The sequence below is a fragment of the Populus trichocarpa genome, chromosome 7, assembly GCF_000002775.5.
Source record: "Populus trichocarpa isolate Nisqually-1 chromosome 7, P.trichocarpa_v4.1, whole genome shotgun sequence".
NCBI lineage: Eukaryota > Viridiplantae > Streptophyta > Magnoliopsida > Malpighiales > Salicaceae > Populus > Populus trichocarpa.
In genome coordinates this window covers 4,542,494-4,570,221 of record NC_037291.2, presented here as the reverse complement: position 1 = coordinate 4,570,221, position 27,728 = coordinate 4,542,494, and the positions used below count along the sequence as shown (strand labels likewise).

At 34.0% G+C, this 27,728-nt stretch overlaps 3 protein-coding genes across 3 annotated transcripts; 2 read left to right on the top strand and 1 right to left on the bottom strand.

The window, feature by feature from the left end:
• Nucleotides 1–6,231: 6,231 nt before the first annotated feature.
• On the top strand, nt 6,232–9,616 carry LOC7462588 (probable LRR receptor-like serine/threonine-protein kinase At4g37250). The gene is made up of 2 exons (XM_006380625.3): nt 6,232–8,233; nt 8,756–9,616. Exons 1-2 carry the CDS (start codon nt 6,586–6,588, stop codon nt 9,433–9,435), a joined length of 2,328 nt encoding a protein of 775 aa, XP_006380687.3. The 5' UTR covers nt 6,232–6,585; the 3' UTR covers nt 9,436–9,616.
• A 3,007-nt stretch (nt 9,617–12,623) lies between these two features.
• Nucleotides 12,624–15,390, top strand: LOC7483089 (microtubule-associated protein RP/EB family member 1C). The gene is made up of 6 exons (XM_024604981.2): nt 12,624–12,853; nt 12,950–13,105; nt 13,192–13,295; nt 14,426–14,642; nt 14,712–14,825; nt 14,922–15,390. The coding sequence occupies exons 1-6, from the start codon at nt 12,746–12,748 to the stop codon at nt 15,201–15,203; spliced, it is 981 nt and encodes a 326-aa protein (XP_024460749.2). The 5' UTR covers nt 12,624–12,745; the 3' UTR covers nt 15,204–15,390.
• Nucleotides 15,391–23,762: 8,372 nt separating this feature from the next.
• Nucleotides 23,763–26,849, bottom strand: LOC7483091 (uncharacterized). The gene is made up of 5 exons (XM_002310667.4): nt 26,529–26,849; nt 25,057–25,124; nt 24,772–24,942; nt 24,443–24,625; nt 23,763–24,098 (listed from the first exon to the last, which is right to left on the bottom strand). The coding sequence occupies exons 1-5, from the start codon at nt 26,593–26,595 to the stop codon at nt 24,015–24,017; spliced, it is 573 nt and encodes a 190-aa protein (XP_002310703.4). The 5' UTR covers nt 26,596–26,849; the 3' UTR covers nt 23,763–24,014.
• Between the last annotated feature and the right edge of the window lie 879 nt (nt 26,850–27,728).

Genomic DNA, 27,728 nt, shown 5'->3' with positions numbered 1-27,728 from the left:
AAAGAAAAAAAAATTAACAATAAATTAAAACTGCTCAGTGTTTTACGGTGCAAGTCCACAGTAAAACCGCTGAGCTGTCTTTTTTTTTTTCATTTTTTTGTTTTTTTTGTTTTTTGTTTTTTGGTTTTATTTTTGTTTTATTATTTTTTTTCTATGCCTTTATAGGTTTTTTTTTTGCTTTTTTCTTTTAATTAATTTTTTTTGTTTAATTTAGTTTGTTAATATTAATTTTTTTATTTAGTTATCAGATTTTCATGACACGGATCTCGGGTATGACGAGTTAACTCAAATTTTTTTTTTGCTTTTTTTCTTTTTAATTAATAACATATACTAAAACTGTTCAGTGTTTCACTGTGCAGTCCACCGTGAAATGCTAAGCTGTTTTTTTTTTGTTTTTTTTTGTTTTTTGTTTTTTGCTTTTTATGCCTTTATGGGTTTTTTTTGTGTGTTTTTTTAATGAATTTTTTTGTTTAATTTAGTTTGTTAATGTTAATTTTTTTTTTAGTTATCAAACTTTCATGACACGGATCCTGGGTTTGACGGGTTAACCTGGTTTGACGAGTTAACCCGGAATTTGTTTTTTGTTTTTTTTTAAAGTTTGACGAGTTAACCCGGAATTTGTTTTTTGCTTTTTTTCTTTTTAATTATTTTTTTTGTTTAGTTTAGTTTTTTAATTTTAAATTTCTTTGTATTTAATAATCAGACTTTCATGACACGTATCCCGGGCTTGACGGGTTAACCCGTCAATTTATTTTTATATTTAGTTATCAAACTTTCATGACGCGAATCTCAGATTTGACGGGTTAACCTGGTTTGAAGGGTTAACCCAGTTAATTCAGATTCTTTTCTTTTTTTTCATTAGTTTTTTTCTTCCTGTTGGTTTTTTTTCTTTGTTTTTTTTAATTAATCTATTTAATTATCACACTTTTATGACACAACCTTATAGCTAGACTTACATTCAAGGCTCTTGGGTTCGGTGTTGCAGCCAGACTCACTTAAACTTGAGTCATGTAAGTTTAATATTATTATTAATATTATAAATATTACTCTTGGGTCAAGCGTTGCAACTAAACTAAAGGCTTTTGGGCATATCTTTGCAGAAAGACTTAACACTCTTAGATCTTAGCATTTTTTGATTTTTTTTATGCAAGAAAAAAATTTTAACCCGTGGCGCGTGCCTTTGTTTTTTTTTTCTCTTTTTCTTTTTAAGCCTTTTACTGTGGATTGCACAGTACAATCCACAGTGAAAAAACTTATGCCTTTAGATTTTTTTTTTGTCTTTTTTTTAATTATTTTTTTTAATTTAGTTTCTTAATATTAAATTTTTTCTATTTAATTATCAGACTTTCATGACATGGATCCCAGGTTTGACGGGTTAACCTAGTTTATTCAGATTTTTTTTCTTTTTCTTGATTAGTTTTGTTTTCTTCCTGTAGGTTTTTTTTTCTCTTTGCTTTTTTCTTTTTAATTAATCTTTTTTTTAATGTATTTCATTAATAATAAATCTTTTTTCTATTTAGTTATCACACCTTCATGACACGAATTCCAGGTTTGACATGTTAACTTGATTTGGCAGGTTAACCAGGTTGATTCAGATTTTTTTTCTTTTTCCTCGTTAGTTTTGTTCTTCCGATTTCATCTTTTAATATTATATGCAGTCCATAGTGAAAAGGCTGAAGTCTTTAGTTTTTGTTTTTTTTTTTGCTTTTTTTTATGCCTTTCACTGTGGACTGCACAGTGCAGTCCACGGTGAAAAGGCTGATGCCTTCTTTTTTTTAATTAATTTTTTTATTTAGTTTGTTGATATTAATTTTTTTTTATTTAGTTATCAGACTTTCATGACACGGATCTTAGGTTTGACGGGTTAACCCAGTTAATTTAGATTTTTTTTCTTTTTCTTCATTAGTTTTTTTCTTCATATAAGTTTTTTTTTCTTTTATTGTTTCTTTTTATTTAATATTTTTTTATTTAATTTAGTTCATCAATATTAAATTTTTTTCTATTTAGTTATCGACTGATGCTTTTAGTTTTTTTTTTCTTTTTGCTTTTTTGTTATTTTTATGTATTTAACTGTAGACTGCATACTGAGTCCACAGTAAAAAGGCTGATGCCTTTTTGTTTGGTTTTTTTCTTTTTAATTAATTTTTTTTCGTTTAATTTAGTTATCAAACTTTCATGACACGGATCTCGGGTTTGACGGGTTAACCTGGTTTGATGGGTTAGCCCAGTTAATTTTGTGTTAACCTGTCAATTTTTTTTACTATTTAGTTATCAAACTTTCACGACACGAATCCAAGGTTTGACGGGTTAACCTGGTTTGAAGGGTTAACCCAGTTAATTCAGATTTTTTTTCTTTTTCTTCATTAATTTTTTTCTTCCTTTTGGTTTTTTTTCTTTATTTTTTTTTAATTAATCTATTTAATTAACACACTTTTATGACACGACCTTGCAGCCAGACCCACATCCAAGACTAATGGATCTGGTATTGTAGTCAGACCCACTTAAACTTGGGTCATGCAAGTTTAATGTTATTATTAATATTATAAATATTACTCTTGGGTCAGGCGTTGCAGCCACACCCAAGACTCTTGAGTATAGCTTTGCAAAAAGATCTAATACTTTTAGATCTTAATTTTTTTTTGATATTTTTTATACAAAAACTATTGACCCGCAGCATCGCGCGGGTCATGTAACTAGTAAAAACTATATGGGGAGGGGAGTCTTGACTCTTGATCCTATAAAATAAGATGGTACGAAACCAAATGACCGAGCTGTATTTCTTGAGATGAAGTTAGACCAAGTCAGCGCCCTGTTGGTCACGGGGTCGACTCCATTACTCCAAGCATAATCTCCTCACGCAACTATACTCCATCCCTTTTTTTCTTTCTTGATTTACTTTTACAGCAATAAATTAAGAGGAAAATAAAATAAAAAAGCACAATCAACTAGCGGAAGGCACGTGCAGTTCCAACCCAGAAAAGCTAAAGCTTTTTTGACGAGATTCAACTAGCTTTTTGTAGATGTAAATACAAGTGATAAAATAAATAAAAAAAGTTGGTCATGTTGAGGTGGGCATCGAGCGAAGAGGGAGGGCATCGAGCAAAGAGGGAGGGCATGGAATGGTTCCCTAAGACAAAAGGATACCCGACTGCCCCACCAAGCACAGGAAAATACCAGCAACCTTCTATGGCCTTTGGTTTTATATCTTAGAGTTTTATAAAAGCTCAATTATGCAGTGTGTACTCCTTACCATATTAGCTCATCACTGTCTAATCTTGCCTGTCAGTAATTGAAAAAAAAATTTAATCATGGAATAATTTAGAAAAGCTCAATCATGCAGTGTGTACCATTTACCTTTGTTCTTCAAGGTAACAATTTAATTTTGAAATTGTAATAATGCTACAGCATCTGCAATCAATAAAATTATGGAATAACTTATATATATGTGATTTGTGATTTGTAATGCTATGATTATAGAAACCACAAAATTACTCGCATGATAATAAAAGCTTTTGGTATTTTACCACAAAATACCATGAATCTACATTAGACTTGCACATACACTTGTGTTTGAAGGTAAACTAGGCAAATTCTTGTGCTAGTTGACTGGCTAGTGTTGCTTGCCCAAGAAGAGAAGGGGAGGCATGATCCATTGTTCTGGGTCAGAGAATCGAAGAAGCTGTTCACTTCAAGCAAGCCCAAAAATGGAGATATTGACTGCGCATATATGGTACACGGACTCTTTTTTCTCCTCCCACAATCCTGGCCTAATTTTACCTTAGCAGACATGTGAAGCTTTGTTTTTTCCCATCGCGGCATGGGGGTTGTGTTTTCGTATCTTTAATGTGAAATGAAAGGGAAGTCACATCCAAATTGCTTTGCTAGAACATGTTTTGTCAATTATCACGGCGATATTGATGTTCATGGCTCATTGGTGTTTAAAATCTGGGTTTTTTCTTAGGTGAAATGCTCATTAATTACATGTAGGTTTTATCGTCTCATAAATGACGGGTAGAATCATCACACATGAATGGCAATTCACACCCTTTTCCTTTCTCTCTCAGATATTTAACTATGCTGTGTCAAAACCCTGGTGGGTAGCTTTGGTGATCCAAGTTTATCCTTCCAGAGAGTTTCCTTCTCTGGGTCATCTTCAGCAATCATCATGTAATATTCAAGATGTTCAGGATGTGATAAGGTTGTTTTTAGTGTTTTTTTATTAAAAAAATACATTAAAATATAAAAAAATTAAAGACACTTTTAAAATCCAAAAACCTTTCTTCTAGTTGCTGTTACCAGCTTTTGACATTGAAAAAATAAATAAATAAAAGGCTAACGCTTTAAAGATTCTTCTTCGCTTTCAATGGTGGAAGAGGGGATTTTATTAAACCAAGATGAGAAGGAGGTTTCATTATTGTAATAGAGATACCAGGAAGAAGGTGTGATATTATTATAGGAGGTTCAACAGCTTCGCTAATCGCCTACAATTCAACGAGATTAGCAAAGCTTCCATAAACTATTTTAAAAGAGTTAGAAAAACAAAAGAAATATAACCATTTTCAAACCTAAAATGATGAGGGAAAAGAAAAGAAGGGTGATGATAGATGGGATGACGAACTCCCATGTATGTCCAATTGTAGACCCGCTAGACTACAGAATGGTGCAGCTCTGAAAAATCACTCTGGGCAATGGACTCTTTCCATTTCTCCTTCTTTTTTCCTGCACCACAAGTACAAAGAGAAACAACAGGAAGCTACGACGAATACAAGACACAAGAAGCCAAATGTTAAGTCACTCAAGAATTAATTGTTGTGAATAAAGCCAAAGGCAAATCTACAGCAATCTACAGAATGCATTGGAATTTCATGCAAAGGCTCCAAAAGAGGAGCTAAGATGGACCTCCTCCTACTTGTTCACCGTCAAAAAAGAAGACTACTTGGATTCTGACTTGTAATCAGATGAATGAAAGCTTTAGTTGCGTTTTGATTTTGATCCAAGTAGAGTCTTGGAGGGTTCTGGATTCTAGATAATGCACAGAAGAACAGGCACTGCAGTTTTTTGTTGGTGTTCAAGTCTCTGGTCTGTAGGTTTGCTTAAATGAATCGATTTGCAATAATTATGTCGTCCAAAATAATTGCAGATTAGGAGGGCTAAAACCCAATTTTAGATTCATCCGCCCATGCATGGAACATCAATTGTTTTTTTTTTTTTTTTTTTTTTTGCACTTTAAACAGCTTCAAAAAAAATTACCCGTGTATATTAATTATATAAAAGTATTTTTTTAATTAAAAAAATTAAGATTAGATTTTTTAAAATTTTATTTTTATATTAACACATTAAAAATATCTAAAATAACATTAATTTAATATTTTTTATTTAAAAAATAGCTTAAAAAAAAACAGGAAAGTGAAAGAATGTCGTGAAGGGGAAATTTACACTTGAAAATTGAAATGATGGGAAAGTAAATAAGCAAGAATCTTCGATGGCAATTAGTCCCGTCATCATCAGTCCAACTAACAACATGTACTATTTTGGAATGATTTGGTTATTGCTGGCCCGTGAAAATAATAAAAATCTGAAAATTTTGATCTACATTACAAATATGTACGATTAATTTAAGTGAGGCTTATCTAGTGATGGGCCATGAAAATAATTAAGGTTCTATGTTAGAAAATCCCACTTTGTGGGTTCACCTTAACTCTCTGCTATCTTCAAGCAGCATTGCATTGCAGAATAGATACCAGGAAGGGGAGGAATTCATATAGATGCTAGTCAAATCTCAAAACGATGGAGCCATGAATGAAGACTAAAAGCTTTCAGAGATTCAATAATGAGAGTGTTATGAGGAGCTAATACTAGGAATTTTGGACCACCCAAACAACAATGCATGCAATTGCTTGGCATTGCTGTTTTTTTCCAGCAATTAGCCAAGCTTGAGTTTGACATCACATGTTCATACGTGTTCTTGCTGTAATGGCCCTAAAAACCCAGAAGAAACAAATAGGTAAGAACAAAATAAGTGAAGTGGAAGCTGTCTTGTGAAGCCATAACATGAAGTTGTGCCAATTTGAAATCTAGCTCAGGAAAATTAACATGGGTCACTGGCAAGTCCACACTAACATGGTACCAAAAAACAGTATAATATAGTAATGGCCTCGACAAAAAACATGGATTTGTAATGTCAATGCAACACTGAACAGTACTGCAACCTTATAACTCCATCTGGATGTCTTGTAGCAAAGATGCTATTCTTGTCGCCCATTTCTTGGTTCTTAAATGTGAACTGAGAAGAGAGAAAGACCGGACAAATGGTGGTAGCAATTATTCATTCATCTCTACTAAACCTTAATTAATATATCCGCAGAACTGCACACAACGCATTTTTGCATCAAAGAAAATTTTCGTTTGGTGGGCTGTGCATCTCTGTATCCACTGCTACATTTCTTTATTTATTTCTTTAACTACTTCTATCACATGGCTTCATAAATCTCACCTCCACCTCCCTCCCTCCCTCCCTCTCTCTCTCTCTCTCTCTCTCTCTCTCTCTCTCTCTATAGGAGAGATGTGGGATCATTGTGAGAAATCATGAGCTTCGAAAGTGTTCAGCTCCATTTACGGTGGAGAATTCTTGCACTTGGACTCTTACTTCTTGGAGTTCAATCTTTTGGGCTCAGCACAGATGGTGTTCTCTTGCTTTCTTTCAAGTACTCTATCCTTAGCGACCCTCTCTCTGTGCTTCAAAGCTGGAACAACCGTGACCAGACTCCATGTTCATGGAATGGAGTTACCTGTGGATCTTCTGGAACAGACAATACTTACTCTCGTGTCACCGGCTTATCTCTCTCAAATTGTCAGCTTCTTGGTTCAATTCCAGCCAATCTTGGCGTGATTCAACACCTCCAAAACCTTGATCTATCCAACAATTCTCTTAACGGGTCCTTGCCTTTTTCACTTCTCAATGCAACCCAACTCCGGTTTCTTGATCTGTCCAGTAATATGATCTCCGGTTACTTACCAGAGACCATAGGACGGTTACAGAATCTTGAACTTCTTAACCTCTCTGACAATGACTTAGCGGGGACTTTACCTGCCAACCTCACTGCTCTCCATAATCTAACTTTTGTTTCTTTAAAGAACAATAATTTCACTGGTAATCTTCCTAGTGGATTTCAAACCGTTCAGGTTTTAGATCTCTCTTCAAATCTTCTCAATGGGTCTCTACCTCGTGATTTTGGTGGTAACAATCTTCGCTACTTGAACATCTCTTACAACAAGCTTTCTGGTCCAATTCCACAAGAGTTTGCTAATGAAATCCCATCTAACACTACCATTGATCTGTCATTCAACAATCTGACAGGAGAAATCCCGGAATCTAGTCTTTTCTTAAATCAACAAACCAGTGCTTTAGCCGGAAATCCTGATCTTTGCGGCCAGCCAACAAGAACTCCGTGTGCAATTCCTTCTTCAGTAACTACACTTCCAAATATATCTGCACCTGCATCACCTTCTGCAATTGCTGCAATTCCAAAAATTATAGGCTCCAGTCCTGCAACTACTCCTCCAGGTGATACAGCAACAGGGTCTGGACAAGATGAAGGTGGGCTTAGGCCAGGAACCATTATAGGGATCGTAATTGGTGACGTTGCCGGAGTTGCTATTCTTGGTATGGTTTTCTTCTACGTATACCACTATTTAAAGAAAAGACGGAACGTTGAAGCAAATATCGAGAAGGAAGCCACCACTGCAAAGGATAGTTGGTCACCTTCATCTTCAGAGTCAAGAGGGTTCACAAGATGGGCATGTTTACGCAAAAGAGGAGAAAATGAAGAGGATTCTGAGTCTACAAGCACTGGCAACGAAGCAGACATTCTCGATCAAAGTCAAAGGAAGACAGGCTATCATGAGCAAAACAGAGAAGGGACATTGGTGACTGTAGATGGTGAGAAAGAGCTTGAGATTGAAACTCTACTTAAAGCATCAGCTTACATATTAGGTGCTACTGGTTCTAGTATAATGTACAAGGCAGTTCTTGAAGATGGGACCTCATTCGCAGTTCGAAGAATCGGTGAAAACCATGTAGAGAGGTTCAGAGATTTCGAGACCCAAGTCCGTGCCATAGCCAAGTTGGTTCATCCAAATCTTGTTCGAATTCGTGGATTCTACTGGGGCGTTGATGAGAAGCTCATTATCTACGATTTCGTCCCCAATGGTTGCCTTGCCAATGCTCGTTACAGTAAGTCCTCTAATCCCAAATCAAAATTAGATCTAAGCCATTCTTTATTTCAATCAACAGGTTAAAACTTATTGCGTCTAGACGGCGGTTTAAAGTAGTCTTTTTTACATTCTAAGTAATTCTTTCCATAATATTTATTGGAAAATCATCATCTCCAATTTGCTCATTCATTGCATTGCATGAGTGCCCCATTCTGATTGACATGAAGTCTGCAAAGGCGAGCAATGGACCGAAAGGTTTGACGGTGGAGTAGGTGCAACGTAACCTTTGTTTTTAATGCAATCAGTGGAAGTCAACTATGAAACTGGCTGAGGGTGCTCATATTTGCTATCGTTAGCCCCACAGTATTCGTCGATACGTGGTGATGTACGACGATATACGTTACCTGTAATCCCAGTGAATAACTTTCCCCCGTTGAAAATGACCACTTGTTACTTTTTTCCACACACTTTCTCCTTTGCCAACTTGCCATGTGTAAGATGCTCCAATGTTCTAATTGTTGACCACTTTTTTATGTTACAGGGAAAGCAGGCTCGTCACCATGTCATCTACCATGGGAATCCCGGCTAAGGATTGCTAAAGGAATGGCCCGTGGGCTGTCATTTCTCCACGATAAGAAGCATGTGCATGGAAATCTGAAGCCTAGTAATATACTCTTGGGTTCTGACATGGAGCCTCGGATCGGAGACTTTGGGCTCGAAAGGCTTGTGACCGGCGATACAAGCTCTAAAGCTGGAGAATCGGCTCGAAATTTTGGGAGCAAGAGGTCGACTGCATCGCGCGATAGCTTTCAAGATTTCGGAACAGGTCCTAGCCCAAGCCCGAGTCCAAGCTCGATCGGAGGTCTATCGCCTTATCATGCTCCGGAGTCGCTCCGGAGCCTCAAGCCCAGTCCGAAGTGGGACGTGTACTCCTTCGGGGTGATCTTGCTTGAGCTGCTGACAGGGAAGGCTGTGGTTGTTGATGAGTTGGGCCAGGGAAGTAATGGGCTAGTAGTTGAAGACAAGAACCGGGCTTTGAGGATGGCTGATGTGGCGATACGAGCAGACGTGGAGGGTAAAGAGGATGCCTTGTTGGCTTGCTTCAAGCTAGGGTATAGCTGTGCTTCTCCTCTGCCGCAGAAGAGGCCGACGATGAAAGAAGCCTTACAAGTGATTGAAAAATTCCCCTCTTCTTCTGCATCATATCCTTATGGTCAATGATGATTAATAATAAAAAACGGAGCACATTGTAAAGAGATGTATCTATCGTTGACTTATAGGACGTTTGTTTGTCTCAAGGTTTTGAGTTGTCTTTGGGTGAGATGATATATTATTAATTCGTAGATCTATATGTGTGAAGCTAGTTTTCACATTTTTTGACTCAGTCTACAACATTTTTTAATCTCTGGGTCTTGGGAATGGATCGATGCATGGTAACTTTTCTCGGTAATCTTGTCTTCATTTAAAAAAAAACAAAAAAAAAACTAAGTCTGCTAGTAAAATTACGGTATCCAACACATAAAATTATAATAGTTTAATTATTATTTTGGCTTTTAGCAATTAAATCCTTTAACTTGGTCGTCGGGACATCGTTATCTTTTTCCGATGACATAAATATTTTTTGATAAATGTATAGTTTGTGTTGGTAATTTTAGTTTTAAATGCATGGTCAAATTCAATCCTTAGTAAAATAATCCAATGCCTGCTAGCAGAGTATTTTTTATATTTTTATTTTTTATAGAATAGTATAATTATTTTAATATTCTTAAAGATAAAACTACTTAAATTCTCACCTAAGAGCTTCTTTATCATTTGACTTTGTTTTTATTATATATTTCAAAGGTATCAAGGGATAATTTTGTAAATCGTATTTATTGAATATAATTATATTAAAAAAACCTGCACGCGCTAGCATGTGGGCAACCTTCGTGCTATTCGGGTAGCGCACGAGGGGCTAGCCACCAAACACCGCCTTGACGTGTTTAGCCCAAGAAGACGACGTGTATGCCACTATTTGGCACATGCTGAATTAAAAAAAAAATTATTAGGATAGCGAAAACTAAAGAATAAATCATGGATATGTGTATATAATATAATTCTACATTCTTGATCCATATTTAATTCGAAGAAACATTTCCAAGTTGTATTATATGATTTTTATTATTTTATTAGTAAAGGATAAATAAAAATAATAATAAGAAAATAGATGACACATAATTTAACTTTTGTGTTATCATAAACTTTTAAATAACTCAAGAGATTTTAACAAGGAGTGCTCTAGAATGGAAACAATTTAATTTTTTTAGTTTTACTTATTAATAAAACATATTCAATATACCTCATAAAATTAAAACTTACAAAATAAACTCTTAATTGGTTTAAATAAAAACAATAAAAAAAAATGTAATAAGAAATATTGAAATAAAATTTTAGGTTTAATTTCTTAAACTAACAAAAATTCTCATACAAACTAATTAACAACTAACAAAAATTTCCTCGTACAAGAAATTCAAATGTAACCTAATTCATTTTAAAAAAATAACCATGAAAAAAATGAATTTTAATATCATGTTATAATTCTTTTTTTCTTCATTTTTTTTAAATAAATTAGGTAAGGGTTTGAATTTCTCAAATGAGAATATTTTGTCAATTTGCATAGAAATATCTACTGGGAAGTATTTAAATTTATAGTTACATATTGAAGACTAAACCTAAAATATAAAAACATGTTGAACTAATTCCCCTAAAACTTTATACCCTTTATTAAAATTTACTAATGCTTGGAGAAAAAAATCAAAATGTCCTATTAGTTTTTTTAAATATTAAAAAATTCCTTGTTGCAGGATATACATTTCTTTTCACGTACTAGTATCTTGCCACGCTTTATTAAACTATATATTAACAGTTTTAATTACTTTCTAACACATTGTTTCAAATTTAATATTTATTGAATTCAAACGCTTAATGGTTAAAATTACATTGAATTTATAAAATGTTTGAAGATTTATACTACCTTTGTTGATTTTAAAGCTTAAATTTCAATTAGAAATATACTAGTCAAAGGCTGCTCGTCTGAGTTGCTCAAATTAACAAGTTTAAAAACAATATAAATAATTGATAAAAATATAATTTGATTAAAAAAATCAAGACAATATGTTATATATATATATATTAAAACAGCAATATATTACATCGACTCGAATCAACTTAGATTAACCTACCAACTCCATTACCCATTTTATGAGACGATGATAATTCAATAGAATTTTTTTTTTATTAAACTCAATTATCAATTAACTCAATGTTGAATGATAAAATTAAAAAAAATCAACTAAAAAATAAGCAAAGTCAACCTGGGTTAACCAATCAAACATTGATCATGAGACCAATATAACCTTATAGAAATTAAATTAAAACAAATTATAAAATTTAATTCTTAATTAATCAAATATTGAATATAAAATTAAAAAAAATCAATTAAAATAATGACACATAAAACCACCCAAGTTAACCAGCCAATCCCATGATTCAAGTCATAAAATCAGGATAATCTCATAGAACGTAAACTAGAACAAATTATTCCTTAATTAAGTCAATATTGAATGATGAAATTGAAAAATATTCAACTAAAAATTAGTATTCTTCATTTGGTGATCTCATTAAAAATATTATGCTAATTGATATAATTATTTTTATTCATATAATTCCTCTTGTATTTAAATGGAAACAATAACAAATAAAATACTCATGGATGTTTTTTAATAATCCAAATTTAAGGTTGTATATTAAAATATTAAAAATATAAATTATTTCCTTATAGATTCAAAACACTTTTTATATTATACTTATTTAATTAAAACACATGCTTACTCATCAATTGTTATTGGTTAAAATAAATAATAAAAAATTATTATGATAGAAAAAAAACATAAATCATGAATATGTGCATATAATATATTCTAAATTCTCTATACATATTCAATTTTAAAAAAATATTAAAAATTTATATTATATGATTTTATTATTTTATTGGTAAAGGATTTATTTTAAAAAATAATAAGAATATAAGCAACATATATAATTGAACTATTGTATTATCATATACTTCTAAATAATTTAAGAAGCTTTAATAAGGACTGATATAGCATGGATACAATTTAATTTTATTAGTTTTACATTCTTAATAAAAAATATTCAATATACCTCGTAAAATTAAAACTGAGAGAGAGAGAGAGAGAGAGAGAGAGAGAGAATGGTTACCAAAGTGCATTGTTCAAAGCCCACAATGATTTGGTCTCCCTTCAAAACCTAAGCCCATACAACTCACCCGGATCCAAAAAAGACCCACCCACAAACCTCGGTTCAGACCGCAACGGTTAGATAGTTCCATGTCAGAGACTTTAGCCATTTTGAATTCCAAAAGGAGCCCGCTCTCCTCTCTTTTTAAACTCTCTCTCTTGTTCTCACTCTATCCACACACAAAACACGCACAGAGGCTCAAAAATCGATCGAGAGAGAGAGAGAGAGAGAGATGGCAACTAATATCGGCATGATGGATTCGGCTTATTTCGTCGGCAGATCTGAGATTCTCTCTTGGATTAACTCCACTCTTCAGCTCAATCTCTCCAAAGTCGAAGAAGTAATTTCGTTGCTGATTCTCTTCTTTCTCTCTAATTTTGCCCTAATTTGTTCTAATCGGTGATTTTTTTTGTTTTGATTTTCTCTAATCATGAAGGCATGCTCTGGTGCGGTGCATTGTCAGTTAATGGATTCGGTTCATCCAGGAATGGTGCCAATGCACAAGGTCAATTTCGACGCCAAAAATGAGTACGAAATGATTCAAAATTATAAGGTTCTGCAAGATGTGTTTAACAAGCTTAAGATCACTAAGGTTTGTGGATGCAATTTTACTTTTCAGATCTCTTGAATGTTTCGTTAGTTTGATTTTGATTTTTTTTCTTGGAATTTTTTCTTTAGCATATAGAGGTGAGTAAGCTGGTGAAAGGCAGGCCGCTCGATAACCTGGAGTTTATGCAGTGGATGAAGCGTTATTGTGATTCTGTCAATGGAGGACTTGTCAAGTAATTTCACAGTTTATTGTTTTGTTAGGGTTTGCTTTGATTGGAGTAAATAAATTGGGGGAATTGTTGTTGTGTGATTGTGGTCAATTGTTTGCAAAATACTTGGAACTTGAATTGCTGGATGTGATGATGAGTTTTTTGGAATTCATGCGCAATTTCTGTGTTATATGATTTGTTATTGTATTTGCCGAATTAATTTTTGGATGTGGTGTGAGGGTTTATCGAATCAGTAAATTCGAAAATATTACTCGGGTATTACATTTTTTTTCTGACAATTTGGAGTAAAATCTCTTGAAATTGTGGAGTCTCTTTGCTTTTTGAGTAATGGGAATTAGAATGGCTTAAAAGTGATTTAATTTAAATAAAATAAGGGCCCTTTTTTGGAAACGATACTTAAAAACAGGAATTGATGAATTGCAATTTTTTTTAATCTATTTTTTTACAACAGAGTGAAAAGTTTGACATATTTTCTCCAGTTTCAACCTGTTTGTCTAAAATTATATGTACTGTTTTTACATGATAAAATTTTGTCCATCTCTTCTTCTAACCTTTGTAATGTGCAAATCTTCAGTTATAGAGCAAAAGTTTGCAACCAGTTTTAGGCAATACTTTGAAGATTTTACTTCTTTTCTTTTCGTAGATACAAAGTTGCATAAATGCTGTGTGATTTCTTTTTCTAGATCATAAATAATAGGACACCTGTACAAGGTTTGAAGTGTTTGTTCTCACAGTGTTGAGAGTCACGGGTTTGTATTAGTAGTTGGATGTACACGGAAGGGATTGGTGCTCACTACTGATACGAAGCTACCTAATACAGTGGTCGTGATTTATACGAAGACCTCTATAGCTTATAAGTTGTACACGTATCAGATATAGACTAACATATGATGATCTATCTATATTCTATAAGAGACTGTCCTGTTAATGAAATTGCCTTTGACATTCTAAAAATATATATATATATATATATATATTTTTGAGAGTTTTTAGTATCCTTTTTCGGTTTGATAATTGCAAATTTCGTATTACTTTGAATTGATTTCTGATGGTATACGAACAATGATCTTTGTGAATAGAGTCCGAGTATAATCATGATGAATTGATGATTTACTTACTGCTTTTGTGGTTAGTTACAATCCAATGGAAAGGAGAGAGGCTTGCAAGGGAGGAAAAGAAACAAGCAAGAAATGTCTACAGTCTCAAGCTTCAAGCAAGGGCTCTACAACTGCTCCCAAAGTTCAGTCTTCTCACAATACTCGAAGGAACGATGTGTCCTCGGCACACTCTTCAAATCAATCTGTGAAGGCTTCTAAACCTCCTTGTCCAGTGCCTGCATATGATGCAGAGGTATTATATTATTTTAAGGAACGGGACTTTCATAACATGTAGAATCTAATGATACAAATTGATTTGCAGGTCACCGAGTTGAAGTTGTCAGTGGATAGCCTTGAGAAGGAGAGGGACTTCTATTTTGCAAAGCTGAGAGATATCGAGATTTTGTGCCAGAGCCCTGGGATTGAAAACCTACCAGTACTACTTCTATGACTATCAGATTTGCGTTGTTTAACTGAGTAATTTAACTATTCTCTCAAAGTTGTAATCTGTGATCCCTTGTTTTTTCCACAGGTTGTTGCAGCAATGAAGAGAATCCTTTATTCTACTGACGATGATGCATCAGTATTAGCAGAAGCTCAAGCCATGGTGTCGCTTCACCAGAAGGAAGCAGAGCACTTGGGTCCCATTGCTGAGAAATCAACAGACGAAAAGGAGAATTCAGATCCTCAGAAGAGAAAGAACATTGTGAATCTTGATGTTGATGCTGTAGGCATCTCAACATTGTCACCGAGGCAAAGGCTTTCTGATGCAACAGATGTCCATTGCAGCGGGTCACCTCTCATGACCTACTGAATTTTTTACCCTACTGTTTTCTTCAAACATATGTAGTGGTAATAGCAGCTACAGCAGCACCTATATAAGAGGGACAAAAAGATTGAAATTTGTTATGTTTTCATGTAATGTCATGGGAATCAAATTGCGAGTGTTATTTGCAAACTATGGCAATGCAGAAAAAGGTCTACTCAAATCATTTGGAAAACATACTTACCGCCGCACACACTTTTCATACACACAAAATCTGTAACTAGCTGCAAAATAAAGAATATATGTGCTTATTCTTTCTTTTATCATTACTTGCTGCAAAAACTGAATTGAAGAATTTCTGAAATGGATGAAGATAATGGAATTTGATTGCAAGATCCATTTGTAAATGAGAAGGGAATTGAATTGGAGAATAGAGCTTTATCTGCTTTTATGACTCAAAATATCAATCAAATTGATCAGTCTAGTCAAGCTATTTATACTACGATTCTTTTCTATTCTCTCCTTTTAGTTTCAGATGTTCTCAATCTCTAATTCGTTATGTCTGTGTTGGAACTGTATCGAAATGCGTGATTAACCCCCATTTCCTGCGGTGTTAGTCTATCCTTTTTGTCCATCAATACTACAATTAATGCAAACTCTTGTGTCTGACTACAAAAGCACACACACCTTACTGCTAGTTGTGCACTAGTACTACAATTTCACTGAAAGTTTCTGAGCTTAATATCTATGGCTGCTCTTCGATCCTTCTTATTGTATTTTTCAGCAGCTGCTACTATTTTGACCCCTTCACATGTCGCTTTGCTCCTTGACTACCTATACTTACACTGCCCTAAGATTAAACATATTGTGTCCGAGGGTCATTACTTCGCTTACATTTCCATGATTGCTTTGTCAAAGGAAGTTCAGTATTTAATTGCTTGAGACTCCTTAAAGAAAGCAAATATCCAAAATCACTAGTAACACGCCATCGTGCTCAAGGGAAACAAGTAAAACAAGGATGGTCCCTCGTATCACAATTGTTATTTAAAAAATGGCACGGTTATTGTGGCATCTCAGTGGACGACGGCTGGGACACCCGTGAAATCGAGAGGAAAAATATATATATCGTGAAAAATTAATTCTCCCCCTAGTTAATGCATTGGTTTAAGGGGTTATATATATATATATATATATATATATATATATATGAGAGAAGAATGACATTATCCTTACAACATCTTTTATTATACAATGTTACTTTTATTATATTTTTTTTTTCTCAATTTATCTTTTTGATTGCCCTTAATTATTCTCATTGATTTTAGTTTATATTTTTATTTTTTATTTCTAATTATTTTGTGAAGAATTTGATGTCGGTCTTTAAACATGTCAGAAAATGACATCAATCCCTGAAAATAGAAGACTCGTCAGAGACGTTGACATTAAATCCTAAAAAAGATTTTTGTCAAAATTACTAAAAATATATGTAACTTGTATTTGAATTTAAATCTAGACATATGTCCCTTTAAAGAAATACTTATAAAAAATGATATTTATCCTTAAAATGAGAGAAGGAAACAAGTCTCACATATGAGTTCCTAAAAATTAACATTTGTGTCCAAAAAGTTTAAGTAACCTTGGAATAGGGCTCCTGGGTGAGATAATCGATTAATCAATTGGTCCTAGCAATCTCATCCATTCTCCCTAGCCAAGGTAGTTGATGTTAGACTATCAAAATCTTCAGGAGAAAATCCAGGAGCATCTTCACCAATTCTTCATCCTATCCATTATGTTATCAATTCAAAATAATCCTGCTAGTAGAGTGGCTTTCGTATATCTGTTTACTTCCTTATTATGCTCAGATTTGTTTCCTTATTATACGCATTACAGTTCCATTGTACATCTATAAATATAATGGAAACTACATGGCTTAAATGTGTTAGCCATAACAAAGACATCTTGTGTATTCATCCTTTTGTTTATTGAAGATCTTACATGGTATTAACCTGGCATTCTACAAGCTCATGCTTTTCTACACGATCCTTTCTCCCGCTTCTGCATCATCCATATGGCCAGCACCAATGACACCCCCGCCCCTGCCCCTATTCTTCCACCATATACCACCCCTAATTCTGTTAAGCTAGATGGGTCTCATAATTACTTGGCTTGGAAAATACAATTCCTTAATCTCCTCCGAGGACACGACTTAGTTGGCTTCATTGATGGAACTGAAGCCTGTCCTCCAAAACATCTTGTCTTTAGTTCATTAAATTCTGCCCATGTTGTTTAGCAGAAGAAAGATGTTTGTCTCCTTGGATGGATCCTTGCATCTCTTTTCAAAAAACTTGTTTCCATTGTTTATGGAATGGAAACATCTCAGCAAGTCTGGACTGCCCTGCAAACTCATTTTTCTTCTCAATCTCGCTCTTGCATTTCTCATCTTAAACACCAACTACAGACATTGACTCAAGGTATGTCTTGAAAATGCCAAAAATTTTGCAGATCAATTAGCAGCGGCTGGTAAGCCTGTGGACGATCAAAACTTGATCTCATTTCTTTTGAGTGGCCTGTCATCTACCATTTGTCACCTCCTTTAATTTTTCATCCCGTGACATTGATTTCACCTTTGAAGACTTTCAAGCTGAATTATTGGGTTATGAAAATCTTTTGGATTTCAATCACTCTGCTCGCGACACGGATAATACTTATTTTGCATTTGCTGCCAACAAATCTAAGGCTCCTATTTATGGCAAAATGAAAGGCCCTCCTCTACCTTCCACTAAAATGCAGCCTGCAGTTTCATCTGCTTCTCGACCACACCAGCAGACCAGATTAACTCCTTCTCAACTTTCAACCAACCACCCAATTTGTCAAATTTGTGGTAAAATCGGTCATACTGCTATTGATAGTTTTCATCGTTTTGATTATTCATATCAGGGGTCGGTTCCCTCCTCAAGATCTCGCAGCAATGGTGGCTGAGGCTAATGCCACACTTGATCATCAAGTTTGGTACGTGGATAGTGGTGCCAATGCCTATATTACATCAAATGCATCAAATCTCTCTCATCGGAACTCCTATCATGACTCCGGCACTGTGACTGTCGGAAATGGTTCAGGTCTGCAAATTCTAAATACTGGTTCTACCACATTTAACCTTGGCAAATCCAATTTCCATCTAAACAACATTCTCCATTGCCCATAAGCAGCCACCAATCTTATCTCTATCAATCAATTTTGTTTAGATAATAATTGTTACTTTATATTAACTGCTACTGATTTTTTTTGTGAAGGAGAACCTGACAGGCAAAATCCTACTTCGAGGTGTGGTTGACAATGGGCTGTATCCACTAGCTGGGTACAAAACTTCCTTTCAAAATCTCACATGTCTTTCGACAACATTAGGAGTTCGAGCTACTGCAGACACTTGGCACTCTAGACTAGGACATCCTGCTAATTCTGTTTTTGATAGTTTATTTCATTCCAATAAACTCTATGTCAATGGTCCTTCAAATAAAGTAGATTTTTGCTCCGCTTGTCAACTTGGCAAAGCTAAGAAACAACCTTTCCCAGCGTCTGGTTGTCAATTATCTGTTTCTTTTGCTTTAATCCACTCTGATGTATGGGTTTCCCCTGCACAATCAACTGGTGGTTGTTCTTTCTATGTTTTATTTTGTTGATGATTATTCAAGATATTCCTGGTTATATCCTTTGTATTGAAAATCTGATGTGTTCGCAACTTTTGTTAAATTTAAAACCATTGCTGAAAAATTTTTCTCCACCTCAATCAAACAAACCCAAACCAATAATGGTGGCGAATTTACTTCCAACCAGTTTAATTTTTTTTTGACTATACAAGGGATATACCATAGGTTGACTTGCCCACACACTTCTCAACAAAAATGGGATTGCCGAGAGAAAACATAGGCACATCCAAGAAATAGGACCAACACTTCTAGCCTAGTCAATTCTATCTCCTCAATATTGGGTTGATGCATTCCTCACTTCAGTATTCTTAATAAATAGATTACCTATAAAATTCTTAGATAATAAAATGCCTTATTTTTTACTTCATAAAACTGAGCCACTTTATAAGGACTTACGTGTTTTTGGATGTGCTTGCTATTCACTTCTCCGGCCTTATCATGAACATAAACTGGTATTCCGAAGTAAAAAGTGTCTCTTCTTAGGCTATTCTAACTGTCAAAAAGGATATCGGTGTCTTGACTTAACAACTAAACGGGTATACATATCACGACATGTCATCTTCGATGAGCAGTCTTTTCCAGCTCAAAAACTAGCCAACCACACCACATCTCGAAGTACGACTCCTGTTGCAGGTAAACCTCTGATAATTGCCAGTTCAGTTATATCTAGTACTTTATTATCTAACGTTTCTACAGTTGTGGCTTCTCAAGATAATCCTTTTTCCCCTCAACTGAAATTTCAAATCTTGCGGCATCAAACTCTGCCCACTCCTCCTCAGCTCCTGCATCCAATGATTGTTCTCCCCCTTCTCCCCCTTTAAATTTTGAAAATCCCACTGAACTAGATATTGACACTTCATCGATATCTTCTTCTCCACTATTGCCGCAAGACCCCGATAATGCCTCCCCCAATCCAATTTTCCAGCCTACCTTCACTCAAATTCAAACACGTTCTAGGACAAGTCACTCTCGCCCCAAATCTTTTCCTGATTACAAATTGTTCTATAATACCTGACATCCTTTACAAGGCTTTTCTGCAGTCTTAAATACTCCTGAACCAACATCCTACACTCAGGTAGTTTCGGATCCACAATGGCGTGCTGCAATGGGAAGGGAATTTGATTCTTTGATGATAAATGGCACTTGGTCCCTCTGTCCTTGCCCGCTTGCTATACACATTGTTAGGAATAAATGGGTATACAAAGTTAAGAGAAGACCAGATGGCAGTATTGAACTTTCTAAAGCCAGACTTGTGGCCAAAGGCTATGATCAAAAGAGTGGGGTGGACTACCATGAAACTTTTTCCCTCGTGATTAAGCCAACTACTATTCGAGGGGGGGTGTTAGACTATCAGAATCTTCAGCAGAAAATCCAGGAGCATCTGCACCAATTCTTCATCCTATCCATTCTGTTGTCAATTCAAAATAATCCTGCTATTAGAGTGACTTTCGTATATCTGTTTACTTCCTTATTATGCTCAGATTTGTTTCCTTATTATACGCATTACAGTTCTATTGTACAACAATAAATATAATGGAAACTACATGGTTTAAGTGTGTTAGCCATAACAAAGACATCTTGTGTATTCATCCTTTTGTTTATTAAAGATCTTACATTTGATGGCTTATACTTGATACATGATAGGCCAATGTGACTTGTGGCTACTACCTGCAAAAGATCTCTTTTGATGGAAGTGAGGACTTTTCGATGCTTAAATAAGTATCTTTTTATAGAGAGAAAATACAATAATATTCTAGAGAGATACTCTGAAAATATATATGCATTAAAGAATAAAGATTGTGAACCTTTGAGTTAAAGTTCTCATGGTGTATTTTATAGCTCATGAGTCTTGTCTTTTTGTGAAGATGAGGGTCTAGAGTGTAATTTTACCCTGATAGCATCTAATGAGGTCTAAATATCCCTTATATCTATATTAATGTTTAATAGAAATATGGTGGGTCCTTATAAGACTTTTATACATCTGAAAGGTATGTTCTAGAGAGATACTCTGAAAATATATATGCACTAGAGAATGAAGATTGTGAACCTTTGAGTTGAAGTTCTCGTGGTGTATATATAACTCATGAGTCTTGTTCTTTTTTGTGAAGATGAGGGTCTAGAGTGTAATTTTATCCTGATAGCATCTAATGAGGTATAAATATCCTTTATATCTATATTAATGTTTGATAGAAATATGGTGGGTCCCTATAGGACTTTTATATACCTAAAAGGTGTAGGAAAATTAGGATCCAATACGTCGGATGTTGCTGAGTCCATAAAAGCTAAGTTCTTCCCATATGCTAGACCAAATGGAGGAGGGTCATCCCCTTATGCGTGCTCTAGGTAGGATGGTCATCCCCTTGGGCATGCAAAGGAAGGATGGTCATTCCTTTGGGTGTTCCCAAGGGAGGATGTTGTCATTCTTTTGGACGTACCAAGTGAGGATGCTCATTCCCTTGAGCGTGCCCAATAGAGGATGATCATTCTTTTGAGCGTGCCGAAGGAGGATATGGTCATTCCCTTGGGCGTGCCCAAGGGAAGGTGGTCATTCTTTTGAGCGTGCCAATGGATAGTGGTCATTCTCTTGGATGTGCCTGGGGCTTGGCACATTACCAAGCCCAGCGTCTTGGGGCTTGGCGTACTATTAAGCCCAATCGTCTCTGAGTCTGGCTAGCGTCAGACCTAACATCTCGGGGCTTGGAACATTGCCAAGCCCAACGCACCTTCACCGGAACATGCTTGTTTTCCTGAAAATTTATACCTGTAAATTTTTCTTGATCCGGTGTTTTTTTGGTAAAGATATATTGTTAAAAACTTGGTTCATCAACATCAAATTAATGGTGGATAATAAAAATATATAATATAAGCACAATTTCAAGCAGTAGAACATATTCATAAATCACTATCACTACTAAAATATGAAGACATGTCTCATATTTTAATTTCTGTATTGGCTGCAAGGTTTGCGAGGGATCAGTACTTCTAGATGACACAGACAACTTCACTGGCGAGAAGACTGCGCTTCCCAATTTCAATTCACTCAAATTCGAAGGCCTTAGAATTTGGTTGAAAAAATTATAATAGCTGTTACTGAAGATTGCAAAGGGAATGTGGTCTCATGTGCAGACATTTTAGCTGTCGCAGCTCGGGACTCTGTCTCCATTGTAAGGAGAGAATATTTACTTACATTTTAGCTATAGCATGATTCTATTTGGGGGGTCCTTTATACAAGTGCTCGGTTTATTTAGGCTGAAATGATTCAAGAACAGGAAGCAAAAACGACGCAAACATTAATCTTCCTCCCCCATTTTTCAACTTCTTGCAGCTAATCCTAATTATGAAATTAGGATAATTGGCTATGAAATTTCAGATTCGTCAATAATTTCTTCTCCCTTTCCGAATCATAGGATGCAACAATATTGTGGGCTCTCCCTCTTAATGTGTGCAAGTCCAATAGATATTGACAACGTTGACTCCCTTTTGTTCACATACTATGTATTCCGTGGAATTCCTGAGCAAGTGTCAAGTACGATGAGAGATTATACCATTACAGTTTTTTCCATTGAGGTTGACGAGAATGTTACCGAATACTCCACGTAAATAGACAACGGAGGGCCAACGTTATCAAATTCAAGAAATTGAGAAGTGATCTATGGATTTCATCAAAATTGCTAAAAATATACTATCTCATATTTGAATTTAAATCTAGATATATATCCCTTTAAAAAAAAAAAGATGTATAAAAATAATATTTATCCTTAAAATAAGAAATTTTATCAATATTTTTAAGAAAATAGAGGTTGAACCTACATGGATAATAAGAATTAGACTTTGGGTACTAGAAGTATAAAAAATAATCTTCGACCCTTTTGCTTAAAAAAATCTTGATAAATTTTTATCATTGTTTTTTATTTTTTTTTGAAAAAAAAACATGAGTTTTTTTAATTTTTTTGGTATATAGTCTCAATGAGCTAGTTTATTGGACAAAGTCTTAATGAACTTAATAAACTTGTTATTAAATTTAAATATGCAAGCAAAAAATATTTTTTTTTTAAAAAAACTTGGCCACGATGAACAATATATACTCATATAAATTTGATGTTATTTTTATTTTTATTATTTTTTTTCCTGTTTCTTTTTTTTTTCCTTGAATCTGTATATACTTGACCCAAACCCATTAAACCCAAGGATACAACCCAAAGCATTTAGCCCAGATTAATAAAGCTATAGCCCGATATTCATCAAAGAGAATCGAAGCCAACAATCCATCACGCAACCCACGGTCCGTGCTGAATAAACATAAAGAAACTAAAGCCAGCCCATTTGCTAGAACCCTCATAAGCCTTATCCAAGAAAGCAAATGGGCCAAAGCCAGAATATCCCCTAACTAATTATAGTTCATTAAAATAAATAAATATTTTTTTTTTAGATGCTATTTTATTAAATGCCACTAAATTTTGACTTTGTTTTATAATATATTTTTTTATAACATTAGCAAATACTAACAAAAACCATATAAATTATTTCTTTACATATACCAAACTAATATTAAAACAATATTAAAACTCTTCTTTAAAACCATATAAATTATAGTAATAAAATCTGGATTAACATAACAGATTGTCTTGAAATGCAACTGACTTGGAGCATGAATAAGTCCAAGTTAAAGAAAAAATAAAAAAATAAAAAAACTCGGCTGAATAGGTCAAAAACTTGAGTTGACTAGAGCCTAATTCAATAGAAACTTGATCTTTAATTTATTGATTTTTTTAAAAAACAATTGATCAAAACTCAAAAAAAAAAAAAGATCAAACCTTGTATGGGACTCATCAAAAAGGCTAGAAAAAACAAAGAAAATTAGTTATTATAGTTGAATTTTATGCATAATTAAGATACACCCAACTTTAATCACAACCGTAAACACAACTACTAAAACAAACAGATTAAAATACGATTACATAATAAAGAGAACATCGAATAGGCTGATCGCAGCCCATACGATAAAATACCACATTGTCTCACAAAGATGGTGTCAATCTTGCAATTATTCATGCCTCTCAGTACAGTTTGAGGCTTAGGGAATCCACACTCGAAAATATAAAATAAGGGTTTAGTAGTTCAAAATGTTTACCCCTGTTACATATGTCTTGCCGAGTTAGGCCATTTGGGATGCGAAGTGGTCAGCGTTGAAGAAGTAGCTGGTGGCCTGAGCAGTGGTAGGTGTCTCCATGGGGTTGTTCTGTGAACAATATTGTTCATAGAACAGTTAGAATATTGATAGTATGACAGATTAATAAGAAGAAAAGGAGAATACTAGGATTTTATTAAAAATATATTGAAAATTTATCTTAATTTTAAAACTTCAACTATACGTACTGTGTAAGGCTTAAAAACTTATTTTATATTAAGTCATAACCAAGTTTGAAACCTACGTACACAACACCATAGTAAAAAGAAAACTCTAATAACCATCTCTATGCAGAAATTTAAACCTGTTGATGAGACCCAACTCTTTTGAACTTACTACTGCATCCCCTCAAGTGATTTTATATAAAGAAATGAGAGCTTTTAGTGCTGCATTACCATCTCTCTGGCGTTCTCAATTTGCCCAACGTCTATGTGCCGCGAGCTGCACATCTTCATCTGCCATTCAAGTTCCTCTCTCAAGGCACGAATCTCCTGTGCATGTTCCTCTTTTAAGGCATGAATCTCATGTGCATGTTCCTCTTTCAAGGCATTAATCTTTTCACCTAAGGCAATCAGGTTCTGCAAAAAGTGTGCTGACGAAATTAATGGATATCATATGAGACAAGATGTAATAGCATTTCACGGTGTGGCACAAGAGACATATATATACTCGTCTCAAGTTTTGTGAAAAGATCAGTTTATAGTGTATGAAGAGAAAATCCCACCTTCTCTAGTTCAAGCATAGAATCACTTTGACTCTTTTGCACGATCATCAGTTTGATATTTTCTTCTCTAGCTTCCTTCTGATCCTTTCTCAACTGATATGCTTGTCCTTCAAGGTGGGAATTGCTTTTCTCAAGTTTTTTCCTCTTTGCCTTCAATTTTTTCGCCTTGTTCTGCAAATTAGATAGGAACAGAAATGAAAATGAGTTATGTACGAGGGAAAGAAAAATAAAGAAAATCACCACAATGGAGTACTAGAGAGGGGTAATATTTGGCTGGCTACTTACCTTCTTTCTCTTAAGGTAATCTCTGTTGATGTCCTTTCTGGTTTTCTTCGTAGGCTTATGATCAGAGCCTGCGTGTTTGAACGTGTATGCATGAGCTGCTTTAATTGGGGCAGGCATACATGAATACTATTACAGTTAACTTTTTTTCCTTCCTTTTCAACTGTATTCCTGATTCAATCCCTAACTAAGGTTATCTGTATAAATTGTTTTCCTATAAAAATGGTCCACTAACCTTGTTTTTTGTATCTGTTTGACTTGGAATTGTAATTAAAAAATAGCTAATAAACCAATTAAAATGATATTATAATTAGCATAGGTCACCAATATAAATCAAAACGGTCAGACAACAAATACGTCATACTAGTACTGAAAACATGTTTTACTAGAGAGAAATATAATATTGTGACAGCATATATTATTGTGGACAGCAAATGAGGTGTTATCATTTTTCAAAGAGTCATGCTACCAAATTCTTATATATATATATATATATATATATATATATATATATATATATATATATATATATATATTCTTAATTATTTGTGATAAGTGCAGATATATGATATTTAATTATGAGTTTTCATATGCTAATCTTGATTGTATTTTTGTGAAATAAATAATTGAAAAAACTAATACTAACATTCTATAGTCTGGTTGAAGTTGTATTGTCTACCAAGTTTTGAAAAATTAAATTATGCATTCTTGATTAACATAAAATTTTAAATTGGATAAAAAACCAAGTTATTCACATAAAAAAATCAAACAAAAGATAAATTAAAATTTCCTCTCCTCCAAATATAATTTCTCTCTTCAAAAGCCTTAAAAAAATCTCAAATTGAAGCTTGGGAATAACCCTCAAGTTTTGTATCATCTCTTTGAATCTCCACAAACCACAAGTTGAATTTATTAATCTCAAATTAATATCCTCTCTAAGTGTACGCTCCCTACAAATCCCATATCAATCAGTTTACCATCATCCACCCATTGTTGCAAAATCAAACGGGCTTCCTCCCTTTTTCATCCGGACTTTATTTGAATCAAGCGGATTAGGCAATTCAAGGACTTTATTTGGGTTTGAAGAGCTAGTCAACGCAACAAATGGGTTTTGCATGAAACCCAGGCATAAAGAACTTAGCTTGAGTTGAAACAGTGAGAGAAATCAAAGATTATTCAACAGTTCGGATGCTTAAAACATTTCCTTGTTATATATTCATCCATCCAACTAGATCTAACCATGCATCTATATATTTAGCCAAAATATATATATAAAAAAAAACATGAGAACATATATCATTCAACTCCAAGAGGTTTTAAATAGGTACTGAAGTCTCAAAATCATGAAAGATTAAATGGTTATGTTTATTTTATTATTTTATAATATAGTCTTATAATATAGTCCCGAAATTATGAAAGATTAAATGGTTTCTAAAATGAAAACTGCTAACAATAACCACAATTATTTGACTTACCGGTGATACTTAGATCTTGAAGATCCCGAACCGAGCTGGAATTCTCCTTCCCCAAATTCCTTGCCATCTTCAAACTTTGAAGATATATAATTTCAGTGTTTTTTTCTTTTTTCGGAGAGGGAGGGAGAGACTACGCTTTATAAATAGTCCCATTTGGGCAAGGCCATGAAACGATTAATCAAGGGATCAATCGACTTCTAAAGTAATTGTACTAAAACGTTCGATATCGGAAGATTCAAATCGGAAATACAAATTTGCATGGACCCATTTTTAAGTAAAATTAATGGTGTCCATACATATATAGTGCTTCATAAAGCAGCCGCCCCCCACCCCCCAGTTTAATAATTCCTAATATTATCCCCATCTTCTTATAACTTTCTAATTCCCCCCTTAATTACTAACATAAAGCATGCTCCTGACTTCCTTTTTATTTTTCTTACTTTTCTCTGAATGCCCGGGGATCCTTAGGGATAAGTCTATTTGTTTCCTTAGGGATCCTCCCCGGGGATCCTTAAAAAATTGTGGTTGCGATTGTTTTTCAAATTATTTTTTACTAAGAAATGTACCAAAATAATATTTTTTTTATTTTTAAAAAATTATTTTTAATATCAGCGCATCAAAATGATCTAAAAACACCAAAAAATATTAATTTGAAGCAAATAAAAAAATAAAAATTTTTTAATTTTTTTCAAAAGCACTTTTGAAATACAAAAACAAGCAGGGCCTATATCTCACAAAAAACACTTAACGATCCTAAACATCCAAATAAAAACAAGTTTGTCATTTCATGGAAACTTTTTGAAAAGTTGAAGGGTAATATTTGAAAATTAAGAATTTAAGGATAAAAGTTGAATGTTGATGAATTTATAAGGACAAAATTGAATTTTACCACTCGAAAACATTTAGAAAAGTGTGCTAAATATAACATGAATTATGTCTTGCACATGATAAATTATTTGAGTAAATTTAAGTGTTCTCAATCCATTAATTATAACATGCTTATGAACTAACATAGATATATAGTTAAAATTAAAATAACTTGCAATTCAGAAGGAAAAAAACTATTACATTATCAAAACTTAAAAATTAAAAACAATCACTACAAGATTTCACAGTTTTACCGACAGAAATATTCTGTTATTAAGATTTCGTTGGTAATTTATTTACTGACGTCCTCACCAACGGAATACGTCCGTCGGC

Coding starts and splice junctions, on each gene's coding strand:
- LOC7462588 (XM_006380625.3), top strand. CDS start 6,586: ATGAGCTTCGAAAGTGTTCAGCTCCATTTACGGTGGAGAATTCTTGCA. Junction 8,234..8,755: donor CCTTGCCAATGCTCGTTACA/GTAAGTCCTCTA, acceptor TTTATGTTACAG/GGAAAGCAGGCTCGTCACCA.
- LOC7483089 (XM_024604981.2), top strand. CDS start 12,746: ATGGCAACTAATATCGGCATGATGGATTCGGCTTATTTCGTCGGCAGA. Junction 12,854..12,949: donor ATCTCTCCAAAGTCGAAGAA/GTAATTTCGTTG, acceptor CTAATCATGAAG/GCATGCTCTGGTGCGGTGCA. Junction 13,296..14,425: donor GTCAATGGAGGACTTGTCAA/GTAATTTCACAG, acceptor TTTTGTGGTTAG/TTACAATCCAATGGAAAGGA.
- LOC7483091 (XM_002310667.4), bottom strand. CDS start 26,595: ATGGCAAGGAATTTGGGGAAGGAGAATTCCAGCTCGGTTCGGGATCTT. Junction 25,125..26,528: donor TCAAGATCTAAGTATCACCG/GTAAGTCAAATA, acceptor TCAAACACGCAG/GCTCTGATCATAAGCCTACG. Junction 24,626..24,771: donor CTATGCTTGAACTAGAGAAG/GTGGGATTTTCT, acceptor CACTTTTTGCAG/AACCTGATTGCCTTAGGTGA.